This window comes from Cricetulus griseus, chromosome 3, assembly GCF_003668045.3.
Source record: "Cricetulus griseus strain 17A/GY chromosome 3, alternate assembly CriGri-PICRH-1.0, whole genome shotgun sequence".
In the NCBI taxonomy this organism is placed as follows: domain Eukaryota; kingdom Metazoa; phylum Chordata; class Mammalia; order Rodentia; family Cricetidae; genus Cricetulus; species Cricetulus griseus.
The window spans coordinates 57,950,967-57,972,380 of record NC_048596.1 but is presented as its reverse complement, the minus strand read 5'-3'; the positions used below and the strand labels follow the sequence as shown (position 1 = coordinate 57,972,380).

General features: G+C 51.5%; 1 protein-coding gene across 1 annotated transcript in view; it reads left to right on the top strand.

Annotated features, from left to right (window-relative positions):
* The window catches only part of Kcnq1 (potassium voltage-gated channel subfamily Q member 1), a 326,442-nt gene extending 307,935 nt beyond the window's left edge, over nt 1–18,507 (top strand). The window contains exon 16 of the mRNA XM_027408856.2: nt 18,292–18,507. Coding sequence (XP_027264657.1) covers nt 18,292–18,507 — 216 coding nt within the window. The remainder of the gene's footprint in view (nt 1–18,291) is intronic.
* Nucleotides 18,508–21,414: the final 2,907 nt, after the last annotated feature.

The following is a 21,414-nucleotide window of genomic DNA, read 5'->3' as shown; positions in this document are numbered from 1 at the left end:
GAACATGGGGAGCGGGGAAAGGCAGGGGGGTGCAGTATGTGGCCCTGCCCTTGAGGAAGTCATGTACAGTGAGCCATGGACAGTAAACAGGCAATAAATTGTCCTCTGTAAGGCTGTCAGGAGAGGAGGAGGAAGCACCCAAAGCAGTCATTCACACTCCAGTATGAATGAGTGCCTCTGGGACTCTGCTCAATAACAGACCAGACCAGGGTGGCCTCCCATTTCCAAGGACTAGGACAAGGGTGGGGAGGATTGTAGAGAGGGGGCAGGGCAACTCTCTCCCTTACCATAGTTACTTCACCAACACCCAGAGTTTCCTAGCTGCATCCCTGAGACTCCTGGAAGTCCCTACAATAAGACCCTACCCCCCACCTTACCCTGGTCTCTGCCCCCTTCTGCCCCCATACCCTCTCCACAAGGCCTCACCCTCCCCACCATCCTGGAAACGATTTTGTTGTCTGCAGAGATTATGTGTAACTGACTGTGAGTTATAAGTCTCCGGAGCAAGCGAGCAGCCTGTTACCTAACCAGGCCTGGCTCGTGCCAATGTCTTGAGTAATTATTGGGGAGGGGGGCCTCAGCCCGCAGCCGAACCTCTCCAAGGGAATGCTATTGTTTTTCACATCAGCTGTGCCTTGGACAGAAAACTGTAGGAATGAGATGGGGTGGAGGGTGGCTTAACTCTTTGGGCCCTGTCTGCCCTAGCTTCTCAGGGCTGCCTGGCAGAGAGCAGGCCCCGTCGGGGGTCAGAACCCCAGGCTGAGCCGGCAGCCGCCACTTGGCAGAGCGTGTGGAAACCACCGTGCAGCTCTGTGCAGACAGTTGTGGAAACTTGGGCGGGCTGTCGGTGCGCCCGGCCAGCATCCCAGCCTTTTCTCCCTCCCCTGCCCCTGCTTCCCTGGGGCTCACCTGCAGGCCTACAGCCGGCAGAGGAAATGCCCTGCTTGGCTGGCACCCAGTAGGGCTCAAAAAGGACCAGGCATGAGGCAGCAGGCACCCTTAGGGTCCTCAGCCTGCCCCCACTCAGCTGGATCTCTGCCGGCTCTAGGAAAACCCACAACCCCTTCCTACTAGTGCTCCCAGCCCACTGGCACCACATGGTCACAGCCAGACCCACTGAGGTAGGGCACAGGGTTCTTGTGGCAAGCCTCAAGGCCAAGGAGGAAGAAGAAGGGTGGGTGCCAGGAGTGGGTGGCACGGGAGCTGCACCCTAAGGAGTGTGGGCTCTGCGGTTACTCAGCAAGTCACAAGGCTTTAGACACAACTCAGAGGTGACCTATATGCGAGTATGTCAAGCTAGGTGTAGAATGTAGAATGGGGCAGTCCCAAGGAGCAGGCAGAGCATCACCCACGCCATGAGGAGGGCAGTGCAGGTTGGTTAGACCATTGCTCAGATAATGACAATTGGTATCTCAGTCAAGAGCTCCCATGGATCTAGTGTAGCAGCCAGACCAGGAACAGTCTCTGTTCTCTGTCTGCTTCTTTGTCCACAATGTGACACCCCATGGCTGCTCTCACAGTCGCCATCACTTCTACATTCCAGCAGTGGGAAGGAGGAAAGTACTTGAAGGACAACCTCTCTCCCCCAACCAGCCCAGTCACCCAAACAGGCCCCTATCTGGTTTCCTCTGTCCAGTGACCAGAAGGCAGTGTGCCACTGCAAGGATCCCTGGTGAATAAATAGTTAATTCAAGGTTCTTTTGCTAAAGGAGGAAGTGGTTCTGCCTTTGTCTGAGGGCAAACCCATGTGGCTCAGAGGAAAGAAGTCTGATAGGAACTGGGTGTTGGAAAGAGAGCAGGGAGGACTCAGGCCCTTAGGGGCTCAGTCTGAGTCCTGAGAACCAGGAATATAGCAGGGCTGGTCCCTGGGATGAAGACAAAGCTGGCTATCTGCAGAGCTCAGCTTAGGATAGGTCAAAGTTAAGAGCCTCTCAGATTCCTAAGTGGTGAGGTCAGACACCAGCAACTTTGTGACCCAGCCAGCCTTCAGGGTCCAGGCTGGCATCACTGTTGTATAGAGGCATTAAAGCTTGGCCGTTGAGGCCAGCAGCCAAGAGGCACCCACCAGCAGAGGTGTAAGGGCAGGACTCAGAAGACCTAAGAGGAGAAGGAGGTGATAGAGGAAAGAGACCCAGGAAATGTGCATCCTGGGAGTCTGAGGATGAAAAGGTGACTCTTTACCCCAGAGAAGACAGAAAGCTGAGATCACAGAAGACCTTGTGACTCAACTAATATTCATTTCTACTTCCTCTAAACCCCACAAAAAAAAATGGAAGGCCAAAGGGCATAATTGCTGGTATAAGTAAGTAAGAAAAGACAGTAGAGGAGCAGACCATAGAAAGATAGGGGAAGAAAAAGAGACCCCCAAAAAGTTTGGAAAATTAGATACAGACCCACCAGCAGAGATGACTATAGAAATGAAAGCTAGAGCCGGACCCTCCAGGCAGAGCCACCATCAAAGATGAGGTAGCTCCCAGCCAGGTCCTGGAAGAACCTGTACCCTGCTGAGGGCAGGGCCACAAAGAGAAGGTGCCTACTGAAGTTCAGCCTGAGTGCTAAGCACTCCCTCAGTACTCCCCAGACCATGAACCCAGGTGCTTACTGGCCCCCACCCAACTAAGGATGAGAGGTCACGCTCTGGAGAAGCTGACCCTGTCAGGTCTAACCCGAGGCTGTGGGTGGAGCTGAACACTTCAGGGCTGAAAAGTCAACTCCTAGAACGCCCCATTGGGTTCCATTATTGTTTCAGAACAGCAATAAAACAGACATCCTAAGTCTCCCAAGAGAAGAACATGGGTCATACACAGAAAATGGAGAATGGAGATTCGGCACATCAGGAAATGAGCACATAGCTAGTTCACTATCTTCAAATTTCTGGTGGAAGGAAGGCGGAGTAATTTTCAATCTAGAATCCTAAGCATAACAGAAAAATAAAGATATTTGCCAAAATGCACACTCAAAGATTGTTAACCTACCACATGCCTTTTCTCAGTAAATTGCCTGGGGATGTGCTCCTGCAAAATGAGAGGGAAAACAGGCAAGAACACAGAAACTGGGGACCAGGGGGCATATAATACCTAAAAACTGGTGAGGAACTAGCCCTGCTAGGACTCCAGCAGAAAGGAGAGGAGAGGGGAGGGGAGGAGAAAGGAGGGAAGGGGTGAGGAGAGGAGAGGAGGGGAAGGGAGGGGAGAGAAGAAATGAGAGAGAGAGACGGAGACAGAGACAGAGACAGAGAGACAGAGAGAGAGAGATGAAGGGAGATTCATTACTAGTATTCCCAACAGGATCAATAGAAATATTATAATTCTTGCAGAAAGTTAAAAAATGGATTCATGACATGTATTAAAAGGGATAGGGATATGGCACAGTGGAAGAGTGCTTACCTAATATGTGCAAAGCCCGGGGTTTGATCCTGAGCAATTAAAAATATAGTTGAAAAAGATTTAAAAATATTAATTCTCTGGGGCTGGAAAGTCTGCTCGAAGTTAAGTGCACTTTCTGCTCTTGCAGAGGACCTGAATTCAATACTCAGCACCAACATCAGGCAGTTCACAACCTCCTGTAACCGAGCTCTAGGGGATCCAACACCCTCTTCTCACCTCTACAGGCACTGGAACACACACAGCATATATATGCAGATATATACACATGAATTAAAAATAAAGTCTTTTAAAAGATTTTTTAAATTAAGAAAAGGATAAGCAAGATGGTTTAGGAGGTAAAGACACTTGCCACCAAGCTTGACCTAAATTTAATCTCTAGAACTACATGATGGAAGGAGAGAACCAACCCACAAGTCATCCTCTGACCTCTATATATGTATGTGCATGCACACACAAACACACACACACACAGAGAGAGAGAGAGAGAGAGAGAGAGAGAGAGAGACAGAGACAGAGACACAGACAGAGAGAGAGAGAGAGAGAGAAATGTCTTTGTAGAAAAAGAGAGAACAAAAGAAAAAGAAAAAACTAAGCCTAACCCAAAGGCAACCCTTAAGTACAGAGAAAACAGAAAGCTGTAAACACAGAAGACCTTGTGAACACAGTATTTACACAGCAATCTTTCTAAGCTACATGTTTCTTTAAGAAGCAAATGGTAATTACTTATCTAGCCTAGAACTGTGGTGTGACTACACAGAAGGAATGCTGGGGAAGAGGTTGTAGGACAAAATCTTGATGGCTCATCTTCCATGTTAGTCACTAGATAATGCCTAAGACTGCAAAAAAAAAAGAAAGAAAGAAAGAAAGAAAGAAAGAAAAAAGAAAAGAAGAAGAAGAAGAAGAAGAAGAAGAAGAAGAAGAAGAAGAAGAAGAAGAAGAAGAAGAAGAAAAGACAGAGATTCAAGAAATAAGACAGGAAAACTAAGAAACAGCCAAGAAAGTTAAAGACTTCCCTCTGGAAACAGGAGTTGGGGATTGGAGATGTAACCCCCTGAGAGGGCTGTTCTGAGATGGAAGAGTTTCTGACAGATTGCTTAATGTTGGCGAGAAGTCTCTAAAATGCAGGAAGGGAATGTAGGTGCCAGAAAGTAGAGCATTCTGCTGGTGGCCTGGTGAGGAAGAGGAGAGGGTCCAATGGGGAGCTGGGGCTTGGAAGGAGAAGGTGAGGACATACTGGGGCCCAGGGTGGCAGGAGATGAAGGGCAAGCCAGGCTGGAGCACTGCACCGTGTGTAGCCTTGGACTAGACCCTAGCTGGGAAGAATAGGGCTGTAGTCATGTAGGATGGGGCAGTAATAAGTGAGGAGAGCTCAATACAGGTGTCCCCTCCTTTAGCCAGAGGGACCCAGGTTCATCCCTAGACAGGCTTCCCAGATCTGCATGTTACTTTGGCTTGTCTCCAAGCCTTCAAGATCTGGACTAGTAATGGAGAACCTGAAGACAAGGGTGGGCTGGGGACTTCTTGGGGGCCTGTGAAGCACACTCATCTTGTCAGCATGTGTCCCCTTACCATAGCCCTGGTGTCCCGGGTGACTTCTTCCTCCCAGCCCCAAGCACAGGAAGGGCGGGCTGGGAACTGCAGGATAGGCCTGAATCTCTCATCAGCTGGAGGGGTCAGCCCAGGTCAGATGGGCCCAGGGCCAACCAGAACCTCTTTTCTAGATGGAGGCTTCCCCACATTTTGGCTCACCTTCTGAGAGTTATGGACCTTCCTAGAAGCCCCACAACCTGTTTACCTGCAGCCTTGTTCCCCAAAGAGCACCCCACATATGACCCCAGCCATGGCCTGGGCAGAACAAGAACTTAGTGGGGCATATGAGATGGCGTAGTGCTCTCTAGGGATGAGGCAGTCAGGGCTCTGGCTTCTCAGGTCCTGGGCACAAGGTAATCCTCCAGGTCTACCAGGTGCTTTTCTGCATGGGGTTGCTACAATGTTCTCCCTACAGCTCAACCCCCACCCTGCCCACCTGGCTCCTCCCAAAAACAAAGAGATCCACAATAGGCCAAGGCTAACATGTATAAAGCCACAGAGACAGCAGCTTTCCAGAGAGTCCTTCTTCAGGGCTACTAGCCCTACCTGGACCCAGGGCCAGCTCAGCATCTCACAGTGCCCAGCATCAGTGAAAAGGCTCCTAACAGTGGCATAAATGGCCTGTCTTTGGCTGTGGGGTGAGGTTGGAGGTCACAGGATAGAACAGTCAATCTCCAAGGCAACAGGAGGCCATGGCCACAGTTGGGGGCTGGGACATGACTGTGATGTGGACCCTGGACTTCAGTGTGGATGAGTGCCTGTGGGTGCAGGGAGAGGTAGTGCCTGTAACCTATACTGCACCAGGGGCCTGGCTGGATCCCTACGGGGTGAGGGTTGAGCCAGAGAACCTTGCTCTTTGCTTTGTGTTTACATGGTCCTGGGTCCCCCTCCTCTTACAGTGTGTTCCCAGTGCAAATCCCTCCTATGCTTCTCTGCTTGGGGCAGTCTGCTTAGGGAAAAACTGTCACTAGAAAGGGAAAGGACATGAAAGCAATGCCCACCACCACCTCCAGAAACAGGATATCTGTTGAAGGCACCTCCTCTAGGAGCCCTTGGAAGCCACTGACTGGGTGGGCAGTGCCTGAGCCTTGCTACCATAGCCAAGGCCCATACAGGAGCCCAACCTCAGAAAAGGCAGCATCGCCAGGGTCATGCCCAGAGGTGCCTTCCACTCAGGGATTGGAGAAGACTTAAGCCAAGGTAACCAGTCTAACATGGGTCACCCAGACCCATGACAATCTGAGCCAGGGAGGGATCTACCATCCTGGGGGTTAGGATCCCAACTACCCCTACTAGGATCCCTTGGGTGACTACTGAGGTTACAGAAGGCCAATGAGTATGCAGAGTCAAAGGGCAAATTCACTCCCCTCACATCTAACACTTTTATCACCTCAGTGTCCCCTGCAGTCCCTGTCACAGAAGCAGGAAGTGGAAAATCACCAGGGCCTGAGCCTTGGCTGGAGATCATCAGGGTGGCCTGAGGCAGGGGCATGGGAAGCAGAACAAGGTGGGATGGCAGCAGGTAGTGGGATGGACATGTATAGTGCTAGGGTCCTTTCTGACAAGCCTGGGAACATGGAGAAGAGACCCTGCCAAGTATGTCCAGATGGGCTGGAGCATTGGGGCCTGGCTTGAAGCCCCAACGACTTCCTGCTGGTCCAGCTCCTCTCACCCCCTTCCTGAACAGTCCATCAGAGACCAGAGGCAGCCAGAGGCTAGCCCCACACACACACTGATCTGCTATGTGAGGACCAGCACAGAGCACCTGGTGGGTGACCTCAGAGCCTTGTGTCCATATGGCAAATCATGGCAGATGAGTGCCAGTCTCACAAGGAGGAGGCAGCACAGACACCAGAATGGAGCACAGAGCAGAGGAGAGAATGATGGGGAGAGGGTGGCCGGGGTGTGGTGCTGTAGCTAGTATGAAGACAAACACCATCGCTGGGTGTGGGGCAATGAACGTCAGGAGAGCTGGCAGCCCTTTTGTCCCCAGTAATTAGAGGGCCAGAAAGGGACCAGGATCCCAGGTTCCTCCATTCGTGTGATGCCTTCTAAGCCTTGAAGATCTATCTGCTCATCCATTACCAGCCCTGGAATACAACCTCAGGATACCTCTCTCTCCATTAGGGTTTCCCAACTCACAGAGTTAAGGCTGGGTCTGTCTATGAGATACTGAAATTTCTGTCCCAGTGGAGGTAGGGCACCCTGTGTTGAAAGGAATAAGGAGGAAAGCTGAGAGTTCTGAGATATAAAGGACAAGAAGGAACAAGATGGGAAGCCTTGTCCTGTCCCTGAGGAAGCAAGGTATCCACCGCACCACCACCGCACTCCAAACAGGCCTCTACTCTAAGTACAGTAACGGGCCTGACCCAGCTGCCAGGAGGGAGTAGTTAGGAGCATCGCAACTCTGTATCCCCACAAATTTCAGATGCCAAGAGAGAGGCAGGATTCTAGATTCCAGGCCTAGCCACCCAACCCCCATCCGGAGCCCTAGGCCTAGCCTCCAGTCTGACTCCGGCCTCAGGGGTCCTGACTTCAGAAAATCCTGTCTCAGAGTAGAAGCAGGAAGCAGGGGAGGGAGTGGGGCCCCATCCCGTTCTGCAGGCTGGGCTGGGGGCTGCCTGCCCACCTGGGTCAGCCACAGCTGCGGCTTGGATGACTGACTGGCTGAGTCATGGGGCCCCTTCAATCTCCAGGCTGGGACAGAGTCTGAACAGCAGCCGGCAGGATGTTCAGGCCCCAGGAGGGTGGGCAGGGCTTTGAGAGCTTGGGATTCTAGCTGGATGTCGCTCACCTTCACCTCAGAACTGCCTGCCCAGCTCCCTGCTGCCAACATGGTGTCTGCTTTCCAGAAATAGCTCCCAGTTTCCTGACTTCCAGCACATAGCCACACTCAGTTCCACAGAGTCTATGCCCAGTGCCACACACACAGCCACGGGTGTGTGAACACAGTGCACACAGGTAGGCCAGGCTCTTCAGTCACCGCCAGCAGAGTTCTAGATCATTCTAGCCTATGGTAACCATGATTCCTGAATCTCATCCTGTGGGTCTGTGTTGAGAGCCTGCTGTGAACCAGGCATGAGTGAAGCAAGAGCCTTCTTCTGCTTGTCTGTCCTGGAGAGACAGACAACCAGGGTCAGCACAAGAGCCCTGAGCTCTCAGCAGCAGACTGGAGGAAGGCCATCCAAGGTGTATAAGTATGAAGGACTGTGGGAAAGGAAAGAAAGCCTGAGAGCAACACTGCTTGCTTAAGGGAGGGAAGTGGCTGCTTATAGTTCAGTGGGTGCAGAGGGCCTGGAGGGTCCCAGAGGGCCAGGGTGCCTAGGCTGGCAGGAGCCAGCTGATTGGGGTCAGTGAGAGGTCACTCTAGGATAAGCTATGAGAGGCATTGAGGCCAACATTGGGGAAAGGGTCGGAGACCCTAAGAGAGCCATCCCCATAGAGTGGCAGTGGGGCCTGAAGCAGATCCTGGGTCCTTATCAGGAAGAAGGGCAAAGAAGGACCCAGGATGGATGTCTTGAAGACCACTAACTATTATGAGGAGAAAGCCAAGAGCTGGGTGTGTTGGGTGAGCCATGAGAGACAGGAGGTATCCTCTAAAGACACCAGATTCAATGTGGAGGCTAAGGGAAATGAGGCCAGTGAATAAACTGGAAAGAGAAGAGTCTATAAGGAACCAGCAACTGGGAACCAGGAAGCCATGTTCAGGAGGCAGGTCCTGGGGAGACTGGGTCATAGGTGGAAAACCTGCAGCAGGGACAGATGCTTAGGGACCACCAGGGGGTAAGGGGCAGTGGGAGCCAGAGGCAGGTAAGGGGACCCACTGGGGCACCACCTTGCTCTTGACACTAGCATTCCATCCTCTAGAACAGGGGTTTCCTCCAGATATGCTACAGACACAGGACATCCATGGGCTTGGGTTGTTCCCTGATTCCCTTGTCCAGCATCAGAGCCTAGCTGGAGCACTACAGGTCCCTTCAGGGAGGCCCACTACATGTGCAGCCACCCCAAGAAGCAAGTGCCCTTGACATGTTCTAACCGGTGGCCTCAAAGCCTGCATTGAGCAAAAACAAGCAAGTGGTCCGCCACACCTGGATCATATTACTGCTGATGTCAAAACTGCCATGGAGGGATACAGTGTCTCATGACAGAGCTAGGGAGGGTGAACACCCTGTCACTAGCCAAGCCCCTGGTAGAGGAGGCCCCAGGGAGAAGCGGGAGCCAATGCTGAATGTCTTTATTTTACAGAATGGGTTACTGTAGACTGTGTATGACCACATAACCTTGTAGAGACCAACATGAAAGCTGGCACCCATGAGAACCAGCACCCAGGTGATACAAAGAGACATGTGGAGCCTTGTTACCAATACCCCTGATTGTATCTGGGATAGTGAAATAAAGGAAGCCATTGCCTGGCAAGCAGAGTATGCACAGACAGGCGGGGAGGAGCATGCATGGCTATTCCTAAGGTTTGATTCAATGACAGTCCTAAGGAGAACACTCACCAAGGTTGTAAGTGCCCCTGATATTGGGGACCAGGGAAATGCTCTTATACTAGATGGGCATGGAGTGACAGCACTCAGACCAGCAGAGGGGCAGTGTTAATGGGGTCCCACCCTGTACCTTGAAAGGCCCCGTGAGATGCATAAGGAAGCAGGGAAAATCTTGGATGCTGGGACTACGTCTGTGGCTAGCTGGCCCTTGAGAATGTCCAAGAAAGAAGGGTCTAGAGGAAGATCTAGGATGAGCCAAGTCAAAGAACATCCCCACAGAGAGTGAGCTCCCAGAAGCACCCAGAGCCCACCCAGGCAAGGCAGGTCCTGGTCAGTGTGGCCACAGGGATGGACCCAGGCCATAATCAGAGGCCCAGTGAGGTTGTCCACCAGGAAGCAAGTGTTGCAAGGGAGAGAGAAAGCAGGAACCAAGAGGTTGAACATCTCTTTCCCCCACCTGGTTTCTGGGGGATGATAGGAATGTCTGTTGTGTGAACAAGAAGGTGGCTGATTGGATGGGTGTACACGAGAAGCTCACCAGTGTTCACGTTGACAGGTGGTCCCAAAAGTGGCAGGCAGAGGTGGACATGAACAAAGAGCAAACAGAACAAGCTCCAGGTCTGGGGAGGCTAGAGACAGGGGAAGGGAGATGAGGTTCCTGTAACTCTGCTTGTGTTTGCTTGGGACACAGGGTGTGGTGCAGACCCAGGTGGGCAGACCTGATCAACTGCCTCAGCCTCATGTGGCCATGTCCTCCTACCACCATTGCCCACCTAGTCTGGCTGAAAGCTCTGGTTTTTGGTACAACATGTTCTGTTTGGAATCCTCAAGCTTCCAGAACTCCATGAGAAGAGAATCCAATGCAGGTGGGGCCTGTGCCTGCTGCCAGCACAAATAGGGCCTCTCAGCTTCCACGTTTCCAGGCTGTCTACATCTTGCCCAGCCTAAGCAGCTGCTACAGAATCTGCCCATGGGGGTCTGAGCAGGCAGGACAGCCTCTTCCTAAGCACCCTGACATGGAGATACCTCTGCAAACAGAACTCTTTGAGGCTTGCAAGAGCTGGCCAGTCTTTTGGGGAGGCTGGAGTCCCCATTCTGAGCTTAGGTCTCCCCAACCTCCACTACCTGTCAGGTGGATATAGACAGTTTCCAGGGCAGGCAGGCAGAGGCCCTCAGTGTTGTCAGGAGCTAGGAGCTTTGGAGCCCCAATCCTGCCACTGCTCAGCTCCAGGACCTTTGTCCCTGAAGCTGTCATTAGCTCACACAGAGCAAAGAAACTATGGAATGGAGAGTTCCAAGCAACAGGGGTACCTGGGAGGGAGGAGATGACCTAGTGTCCTGTACCTTGGGGCCACACAGTGCTGGCCCAGCGACATCAACAGCTCATCTGTATGAGGCAGCATTCTGAAGACAGGGTGAAGGGTGAATCATATGAGCATCAGACTGACTTCAGTTGCTGGAGAAGAAACAAAAGGGAGGCCCAGGATTGAGCCTATAGGATTGTGTAGGAGATGTGACAAGGGCTCCCTGCTCAGGCTAGGGAGTCAAGAGCAAAGTCAACAGAGTTGCCTGGGAGGGATTAAAGCTACTTAGAAGCCAGGTGTGTGTGTGTGTGTGTGTGTGTGTGTGTGTGTGTGTGTGTGTGTGTAGTCACAGGCCTGTGATCCCAGCACTTAGAAGACTGAGGCAGAAGGAACATAAGTGTCAGGCTGATTTGGTCCATATAGTGAAACTCAGGACCTGGAGGAAGCTGTTTACAGTGAACCCTAGAAAAACAGACACGCAAGGAGCTTGGTATGTAGAAAAGATATCTCCACTCTGTGAGGGATTAACCACTAGAGGAAAACCTGCATCAAACCCCACACACATCAAAGATTTAAAGGTGAAATGCAAACCTAAAAAGCACCAGAAAAATCCACGTTGGACTGAGAAAGAGTGATCCAAGTACACACTGACTTGGAAACCATAAAGGAGAAAAATAGATGGAGCTCCTATTTGGAAAAGCAATGGTCACCATAAGTACAGTCACAAAACAAACAGCATGCAAGAGAAAATGCTTGTGATGTACATGTCAAAAGATAGACCTTCACATACAAAGAGTCTTTATAAAACAATGAACATGAAAGGACTTGCCAGCAGTTGCTAACCCCATTGGCCTTTGCCCAGTGCCTTCTAGGGAACAGGGCTCTTGGGGCTTCTACCCCCCTCATCTAAGAGAAAGGCCATAGATTAATTTACTTGCTCGGCAAATATTTGCACTAGATCACATGAGTTTATGAGCACCTACTGTGTGTCAGACACTGAAGACTGTCAAGAACTCAACAGGAATGGCAGGCACACTTAGGACCTGACCTCAGAATCCTTGAGTTTAAAGAAGAGACAATAAACAAGTAAAATGATAAACTCAAGAAGTCCATGGAAGGGCAAAAGTCACAGAGTGTACTAGGAGAAATGAGATAAGCAGGAGAGCAGTGGGCATTTGAGCTGAAAGTCCACAAAGTAGTGGAGATCGGGTTTTCCAGGCCATAGAGTCCAGTGAGTACAAAGGTCCTCAGGTAAAATGGAGGAGGATGTGTTCAGGGTCTGTGTGAGAAAGGATTAAGGAGGGGCTGCAGAGGGAGATGACATTCATTAGTGTGGTAGAAAAGCTGAGAGAAGAAGGCATAGGTCTGAGAACAAAGGTCAGCTGATGCCGCCCAGAGCAAAGCAAAGGAGGGGAGTGCAGGCGTCTGGGTCAGGGGTGAGACTGCTGGCCCAGGCCAGGCCATGTCTGCAGAGGCCTGAAGGGGCTGGCTTTGTATGAATACTTACATGGGTGTGCATGTGTGTGTGTATGTATGTGTGTGTGAATGTATGTATGGTAGTAGGGGTCCAAGAAAGGGTTAGAGAGGCAGGCACAAGGAAGCAGCTGTAGGGGACCAGGTAAAAAAGTCTTATGAACCACAGGTTTGTGTAAAGCTGTTCAGCTGCAAGTCTGGATGGCAGGGTCCATAGAAAGTGGGGCTAAATGTCACAGACACAGGCAAAAGTCTCTACTGTGACAGTTTTCCTGGGTGAGGCTCTTGAGGAATGATTTGGTGAATAGTTGGGGTACCTGCCACATCTCAGTCTTGGGATGCTCTTTGTAGTCCCATGTACCATCTGGTATGGTTGATGTACTCACATGACTGGTGTTTCTGGTGATCAGGAATATCTGTTTGTTGACATAAGTAATTTTTCTGGTATGCTGGTGGGAGTCAAGTGTTTATCTGCAGAAAAAAGACAAGGAGTCAAGTCATTATTTTTTGATATTTTTTTCTTAGAGATAGTGTCTCTTTATGTAACCCTGGCTGGTGTGGAACTCACTATATAGACCAGGGTGGCCTCAGACTCACAGAGATTCACTTGCATCTGCTGAGGTCAAAGGTGTGTGCTGCCACACCAAGTGTTTTTAGACATTTGTGAAATGAACAACTGGGGTTGAAGACAGTACTTTATAAAATAGAGGTCCTGGGATTGGCGCAGAGAGACTGTTCTACATGACCTAGATGCACCCAGATTGGACCCTGCCTGCATTCTCAGGAATGCTCACCTATGTTCCTTGTGGGTCCTGGGAACCAATGGACAGAAGGCCACCCTGATGATTGTCAGTCAGAGATACTGCATGCAGGCTTTTCTACAAAAGCTAGAGAACTGGAAGTCATAAATACAACAACTCTAAGTACAGCCTCTTTCAGTCACCACACTTAATGTGTGCCAGCATCCACTCCATAAGACCAACCTATACAAGCTTCAACTGACCATGTACAATTCATGGGAGTTCTCCATGGTCTCACCATGCAGATGAGTGCTGAGTGAGGATGTGGCCTATAGGCAGCAAGGCAGCACCCCTTCCCTGAATGCTCTGAGAGAAGGTAAAAGTCCTTCATTCCCCTAGGGCTTGGACTCTGGGGTAAATAAAGGTACTCACATGTGTCTAGCATTGGCTGCATCCTTCCCTGAATTTACAGCAAGTGTGGACAGAGACCCACAACTGACATGACCCAATTCAAGTGAGAGAAACTGATGACTAACAGATGATGCCGGGCACCCTAAGGAGACCATGACTGTGGGCTGGCAGAACCACAGCAGAGGAAAGAAAGGACTGAGAGTGGACAGCCCTGAGACAGGTACACACTGTCATGTTTGAGGGGCAGCATAGGTCTGGAGTCAAGGGAATTAGAAAGAAAAAAGGCCACATAGAAAATAGGAGTGAGTTATAAGGTGGCTCCTAGGCCAGCAGCAGAGGGATGTTTTGTGTTTTGAAAGGACCATCCTGTATAAATCCACTGAAGCAGGAGACCAGTAGACACTACTGTAACAGTCCCAGGAAAAGGGGATACTGGCTGGGCTGGAGAACAGAACTGTCCAAGGACCCTGGTCTCCAGCTGAATAGACTCTGGGAGGCAGGAGGAAAGTTCCATAGCAGAAGGCCAGCAAAGAGGTAGGAGGGGGGAGATGACTTTTGCAGCCCCTTGGGGTATTTGAAATGATGAATCGTAATGCCGAGATACACTAAGCTCACTTGTGTTTTGAAAGGACCATCATGTATAAACAAACCCACTGGAGCCCCAGTACCCAGTAAGTGCTTAATAAAGGCCCACCAATCATTGCTGGCTTGCTACCCCTCCAACTTCTGCCCTAGTTCTTCCCTCTCCTGTAGTACCCTAGGCAGACTTCCTTCTGTGCAAAGTAGGGGCCACACTTAGCCTAGACAGCACTAAAGAGGTGTCTCTCTGATAGTGGTGTCCGGGTGCTGGGGAAAGGGGAAGTGAAGGAGGAGTGATGGGCAGGCAGCCTAGGGTAAGGCTGAGAATCATCAGGGCCTGCCAGGCAGTGTTCTACCCAGGCCTTGTTGCCTGATCCATAAGATGCAGAAGTGGAGATCAGTGGGAGCCCAGGGTCAACGGAGTCCAGGGAGCAGCTCATCTGGGTTCTAGGCTCCTATGCACTCTGTCTTGTACCTACCTCCCACAGGCTGACGCCCCATGGGCTTGTCTATTGCCAGGTTTGCATCTGATAGCTCTTCACTGGGCATCAAACATTTTTAATATGACCTCTAAAGGTGACCTATGGATGTCCCTCAAGGCACCAAAGGCCATTCTCCTGTGACCCTACAGAGAGCCCTGGACTGACCAACAATGAGCCCAACCTGAATGCATCCCAGGACCTTACACCCTAAACCCAAGCCCAGGTGTCCCCACCCCAGGCTAAGCTGGCTGAGGCAATCCACAAGGCCAAGGTTTGGGGGGTCCTGACCAAGGATCAAGGCTGGGCAGGTTCTGAAAAAAAAATTCTGAAAAGACTCTTGAAGATTTTCCTTTGAAAACAAATTCATAACCACATCAAACAGGAATCCTTGTCACCTTGAGTTTGATCACCAGCCACCCACAGGCTCCCTAACTAGCTGTTATTCTAAATGATTTTTTTTTTCTCTTCTGGAGCCTACAGAAGTCATCTATGGCTTCTACTTAGGTGAGCAGAGACAGGGCACAACAAGGCTTTTGTCTGGCTCGCTCTGTTAGTCGCTATCAAATTGCAAATAGTGGTGAGATCTGAGATCCCCAAAACTGATCTGTCCCAGTGGCTCTTGGAGAACACCATCCCAGATCCCAGAGCGGGCACTACCTTCCCTGAAGCCTGCTGTGACGTGGCTCCCTGCCTTCACCTACTCAGCAGTGGGCAAAGTGCTCCCCAGCTTTCTGCCCATGCATTCAAAACTCCAAAGCGGGAAAGTAGAGCCAGGTGGCTTCAGGAACAGTTGCTGAAGTGTTGTCTTTGGAGCTGAGTTCTGGGCTGAGGAGCCACTCTACCCAGGCCAGGACACTCCCTGCAATGGCCCAGCAGGACTGGACATGGGCTTGGGCATGAAGGACATAGAGGCTCTCTATGGGCTGCTCTGGGAGCCTAAGTGGCCAGGAAGTAAGAGCAAGCTAAGACCACCTGCCCTCAAGGCAGAAGCATTGCCTTGGCAGGCAAGCTCCCCAGGCTTCTGAACAGCACACTCAGTGAGCAGCAGCTTGGTTTACTTCCCAGCTAGGGAAACAGAGGCAACAAGGAGCATGTATGGCCAGGTCTCTGCACCAAGCAGTCCTACCTGACAGGGTAACCCCTGATCTCCAAGCTGTGCTAGACAGACTAGCTAGCAAGCACCACAACCACCATGATCCAGGCAAGAGCACAAATTAAGTATATGACATCCACACTGGTCAACTTCCCACAGACTCCTCTATTGCCAGATGGCATCTGATGACTCTTCACTGGAGAGTAAATATTTTTAATATGGCCTCTGAAAGTAACCTATGAATTTCCCCAAAGACCATTCTCCTCTGACCCTACAAAGGATCCTGGGCTGACCAACAAGGATCCTCAGCCTGAATGTATCCTATGGTCCTGTACCCTGAACCCAAACCCTGGTGTCCCCATCCCAGGCCAAGCTGGCTGAGGTGATGTGGTCTGATCAAGGCCAGGAAAGGTACAAAACTCAGCTACAAGTTACTGCTCATCACCATGATGGCCAGGGCAAGCAAGAGGACCCTATTTGTGGGCAGCTGGACAGTCTAGGAGAATCCTGTGGATGGCCAAGAGGACCCATAAAGATCTCACACATGGCCATGGAATCCAGGCAAACTCTAAAGCAATCAGAGAGTTGGAGGAGTCCATGTGCTCAGAGACCCCTTGCACTATTTCCTGTCTCCACAGTCCTACCCTCCTTCAAACAAGGTGACAGCAGCACACTAAGGCTCCAGATTCTGAACCTCTAGCCTATGTCCTGTCTCTAGCAGCTTAGCCAATAGGACACCTTTGGACCCAAACAGACTCCTCAAAACTCCAGTTGACATAAGCAGCAACCATAGGGTCATTGTGAGCTTGGGAACTATCCAGGAACACTTCAGGGATAGCCTAGAGTGGCACACAAAGTGTTGGGGGGCCCTGTGGCAGCTGCCCTGCACGAGGTTTCAAACAGCCCTCCTCCCACCACAAGAACTCTCTGTAAGGACTCTGTCCTTTAGCAAAGATGAGGTGTCCATTAGCAAAGGTAAGGTGTCCACAGGTGTTCAACTGTGGGTTAATAAACATTCATGAAACGATCCATCTCCCATGAGCCAATTGGTGCTCTTTCCCCTGCCTACTCAAATTGGCTGTGTGTTTAAAGCTTCATAAAGCCAGACCAAGACTAGCCTCAGGCAGCCCTCCTTCTGTGCAGAGCTTGGGGAGGCCTCAGTCAGGGCAGGAACTCTAGCTTTACCTGCCAGTGACAACTGGGCTTTAGCTTCCACCCGTGGCACTCTTAAGCCCAAAGCATCAGTTTTCCCCTGTGAGCCCTCAAGCCTGGATACTTCTATCTAGCCCTTTCAAAATACAAACAAGTAGTGGGACAGACGAGCCACTACTGAAAGTATCAGGAGCCTGCCTAGGACACAGACTTCACCCATGGTACACACTTGTTCAGGAAGATGGAGGCTGGCCCCATGACTGCCTCTTGTCCTCAGGGCCCAAGTCAACTAGGTTTTGAGGCCAGCAGTCAGCAGTTGTCTGAGTCATCTCATGATTTTCCCTAAAGCAGTTTTGCAGGTCTGACCATATGAGGCCATCTGTCAAGACCTCTGGCTTCATCCCTGCATCACTGGTATTCCCTTTATTCCAGGTCTCCATGTGGGGGTGAGGGGGAGTCCCTGCTTTACTAACAGAGCACGCTGAGAGAACCACCCCATGTGCTTACCCCATGTGCTTAGTATCTGAGGTCCCCTTAGTCAACCCCTGCTCTATTGCTTATGCTGGGTAGGTTCATGTATCCCCACCACCACCCAGTCCTCCAACTGACCCTAGAGCAGCCCCTGCCACTATGGATCTGTGTGGGAGCTCTGGCCTCCCTAGACAGGTCTTCCCTTCTAGAGAAGAAAGGAAGTGGCTATCCACTTCAGGCCCCCAGGGCTGGGCTCCAGGCCCTTACACAATGGTTCCTTCTCTCTAAGGAGTTCTCCAGTGACTCTCCATTGTTTCCTACAAGCACAGCAAGTGTGGCCCTTGTCAAGTGCCTACTCTGCACCCATTTATCCCAGGTTCTGCCCTGCCTCTACCTCCCCTCTAGTTTCTTAGCTACCCGCCTAGTGCTTGGAACAAAACAAGCCCTTTACAGGCATGGGGTAGGGACAACCTGCTCCAGAGGTCCACTCAGTCACTGCCCTGATCAATGGGGTCCTAGAAAAGTGGTATTGTCCTAAGTTAGTACCTGTTAAGATACCTCTGGGGATTGGCACTATTTCATGGCCCACTCAGCCTCTGCCTGCTCAACCTTCAGTTGTCCCAATCCCTCTCTCCAGGTGCCAGCCCCTCCCAGCGAGGCCCCTTTGTGTAGGGCTCCAATCCCCTCCAAGCTGAGCCAGACATAGCCCTTGGCCTCTGAACTTCCATCCATTGTGCGCCTTCCTCTCCTCTCCATTTGGCCTCAAAGAGCCAGAGGCTGTATTAGAGGCTCCAGAAGGCTTGTCCAGAGTCTCAAAGACTGAAAGTCCCGGGAAGAGGCTAAGAGGTATCTCCCAGCCACTAGGTCTGTGTAGAAACAGGAAAGGACTAATATGTGTGTATGGGCACTACTGTACTGCACCCCAATAAGCACACATAGACACGCACATTAGGATGAACAAGAGCCTCTCAGGCATGCATGCACAAATTCAACACACATCTATAAGGACATGTGTCATGCTATGCCTTTCAGGCCCTATCATGCCCAGGCAGGCCCTAAGGTGGCCTGCAACAACCTATCCTTAGCACCATGTTCAACTCTGCTTCTGTCTCCACAGGTGACACAACTGGACCAGAGGCTGGTTACCATCACAGATATGCTCCACCAGCTGCTGTCCCTGCACCAGGGTGATCCAATCTGCAACAGCAGGCGACAAATGATGGCTAGTGATGAAGGTGGCTCCATCAACCCTGAGCTCTTCCTGCCCAGCAACAGCCTACCCACCTATGAACAGCTGACCGTGCCCAGGGTGGGCCCTGAGGAGGGCTCCTGAAGGAGCTAAGAAGGGAGGTCCAGGGTAACCCCCACAGGTCTGCCCCACCTCCCTCTCAACAAGGGCACTCACCTGGTCCTCACCCCCTTTGAAGGCCTGATATGACAGTTTAGCTTCCCAAGGCCCCAAAACCCATGGTCCAAGCCACCAGCCTGAACCTGGAGCTCACTAAGGCCCAGCCAGTGGGTACATGAACTTGGCCAGGCATGGAGTTCCTCTCAGGCCATAACTGTCATTCCTTCAAGGTGAAGTTACTCACCTGATGGCTGGGACATGGTGATGGGGAGCATCTGTGTAGGGCTAAGATGCAACTCGGGCAGAGGGAGGCCCGTCCAGGTGATGTCAAGTAGCTTTCTAAAGGGAGAAAGAAAGAAAATCTGACAGAGTCTGGGGTTCCTACCCTCAGCCTTGAATCCAGGGCCCAACTGAGAGCAGGCAGGCAGGGCATGCCCAGCCCACTCTACAGGCCACAGGCCAATGGGGCTCAGCAGGCCAGAGCCCGAGTCTTTCACTCTCTAGCGATGCTGACCACATGGGCAGGATACCCTGGAGGTTCCTAGCTTCCCTCAAAGGATGTCCCAAGCAAGGGAATGTCCACTGTCCACCCTAGCCAGTGTGGACTGACAGCTCCTTCCTCAAAGTGGCCAGCAGGGCCCTCAAGCCCTACATGGCCCTATGTGTGCAACCTGCCTCCTACTCCTTGCTAACCAGAGGTGCTGGACAGATGTTCATGCTCCTGCCTCATCACACCACATCCCTCAGTCAGCAGCTGAGCCACGGCAAGATTTGGAGCATCACCATTTCTCAGGATTGGTTCCTTGGACATCGCACCTCACAGAAATCAGGATAATTTCTGGTGATTCAGAATCTCTGTTTTAATGAATTTTATAGTGTGATCTTGATTGAGAGGCTTTTCCAATAAACTTGGGGCATCCCAGGTTGATCTTGGCACATGCTTGCTTCTGGGAGTGTCTGGGGAGTGGCAGTCTTTAGAATAACAGATTTCAACTTCCATTTTCTGCCCTACCCCACCTTCCTGTCTCCTGCTGCTCCCCATGGACAGTCTCAACCTCTTTGTGGACAGGACCCTACAGTTCCCTAGGACCCAGGTGCCCAGGTAGTCATGGAGTGAACATGCAGAGAAGGCCCTGGCTCCAAGGGATCAAAGGTACAATGAGGCATGTCAAAAGTTGAACACGGCTGGATTGGGAGTAGCCCTGGACCTCCACTCCAGGTATCCCTCTCTACTCAATGTGATCAAGATGTAGTTACCACCTGATTCCCAGAAGACTCTGAGCCCTGGGAGTAGCTGAGCCTGGGTTAAGACCTGGCTTAGCTGGACAACACTGGCATATGCCTAGGAAGTCACCCTCAGACATGTGCCAGGGTCTCATCTGTCCTTCCCAGCCAAGATGACTCTTACTGGTGACCCAAGGGGCCATTCAAGAGTGGGCCCTTTCCAGGACCACCTCCCAAGACCATAAGAGTTTGATTCCTGAAATGCAAGTGTACAAAGAAGCACTAGAGTTCCTGGGCTCCCCTCAAAGCCTCGGTTTCCCTGATGGGACTATGATGTTCCTCTGGCTGTCCAGTTAGTCTACTAGGCTAGAGGCCTCTTCCAAGAGAGTACCACCCTGCCCACCTGGCCCTGTAGTGGTCACTCTTTGTGATCCATCCACTGAGAACAGAAACAGTGCACTGTTAACAGGGACTTGTCCAACCAGTCTCCATTGTCTCTGCTCAGTATCTGCTTTCTCTCCTGCTCTAGGACAATGCTGCTCCTATTTTGCTCACCAGGTCTCCTGAGTGTGGATTGGGTAAGAGTACTTGTTGTTGACCAGAACCTACTCTGTCCCTGTTCTGTCCTCCTTCCAGAGCCTACCTCATATGCCAGGCCATCAGGGCTGAAGGCATCTGAGATTTGGAGAATGGAGGTGCCCGGATCTTTGAAGGCAGCAGGTGGCCACCAGAAGGATCAAGGGTGCGTGTGTGGTGATGTAGCTGGAGGCCCCTATAGGAAGGGAAAGCCCGCAAGTTCCTCTTTCATTGAACCTCTTAGGGGTCTGAATGTCCTAGAAGCTCCCACCACAAGATCTTGGTTTCTGGTCTGACAAGCTCTGGCTATCCCTGGCAGGGAAGGGTGGAAGGGCAACTAAGGCCTCAGGCTTCCCGGCATCAACCCCCTTCAAGGGGAGTTCTGCAGCAACAATTGCTGAAAGGCAGAAGCTGTTGTTTCCTTGTTGGGTAAATATTTGTGGAAGCCCCAGGCTTTGGTTGACTATAGCCAGGGCCCTCAGCATTGCCCAAGCAGGCTACATACAGCCCATGAGGAGCTCAGGGCCGCCCATCTGGGCAGGACATAGTTGCTGTACCCTGCCGGCCTCAATGCTGTACTATATGGACTGTGTAGAGTGGCCAAGTGCTGTTCTCCCACAAGGACCATTGCAGCCCTCTCGGGTGTGAAATGCAATTTACCTGAAATAAAGCCCAATTATGGAATTACCTAATTAAAGCTGGGAAGAAGGCTGGGCCTGGCAGGCTGGACGCTCAATGCCCACCCGATGCCCATGGTCTGAGGGAACAGATGGTGCCCCGGCCTGCCGGGCTGGCCACATTCCTTCACTCTGTCCCCCTATAAGTGACCTAGACAGCACACGACCATCTGGTGTGTGACACGTCCTGCAGGCCCTGGACAATGGCCCAGCAGACCTCTCCATGAGAGGGCCGTCGCCTGGGCAACGGTGGCATGTGCGGGAAGGCCCATTTGCAGCCCCTCCCGAGGCCCTTTCTTCGGGCCCTTTGTGGGCCTCGCCTCAGCTCTCTAGTGGCTGGGCTGACAATGCCCATGAGTATTTGTCCCCAGAGCTTTGCCTTTGTCCCCTTATCAAGGCCCTGGTGTCCAGTGGG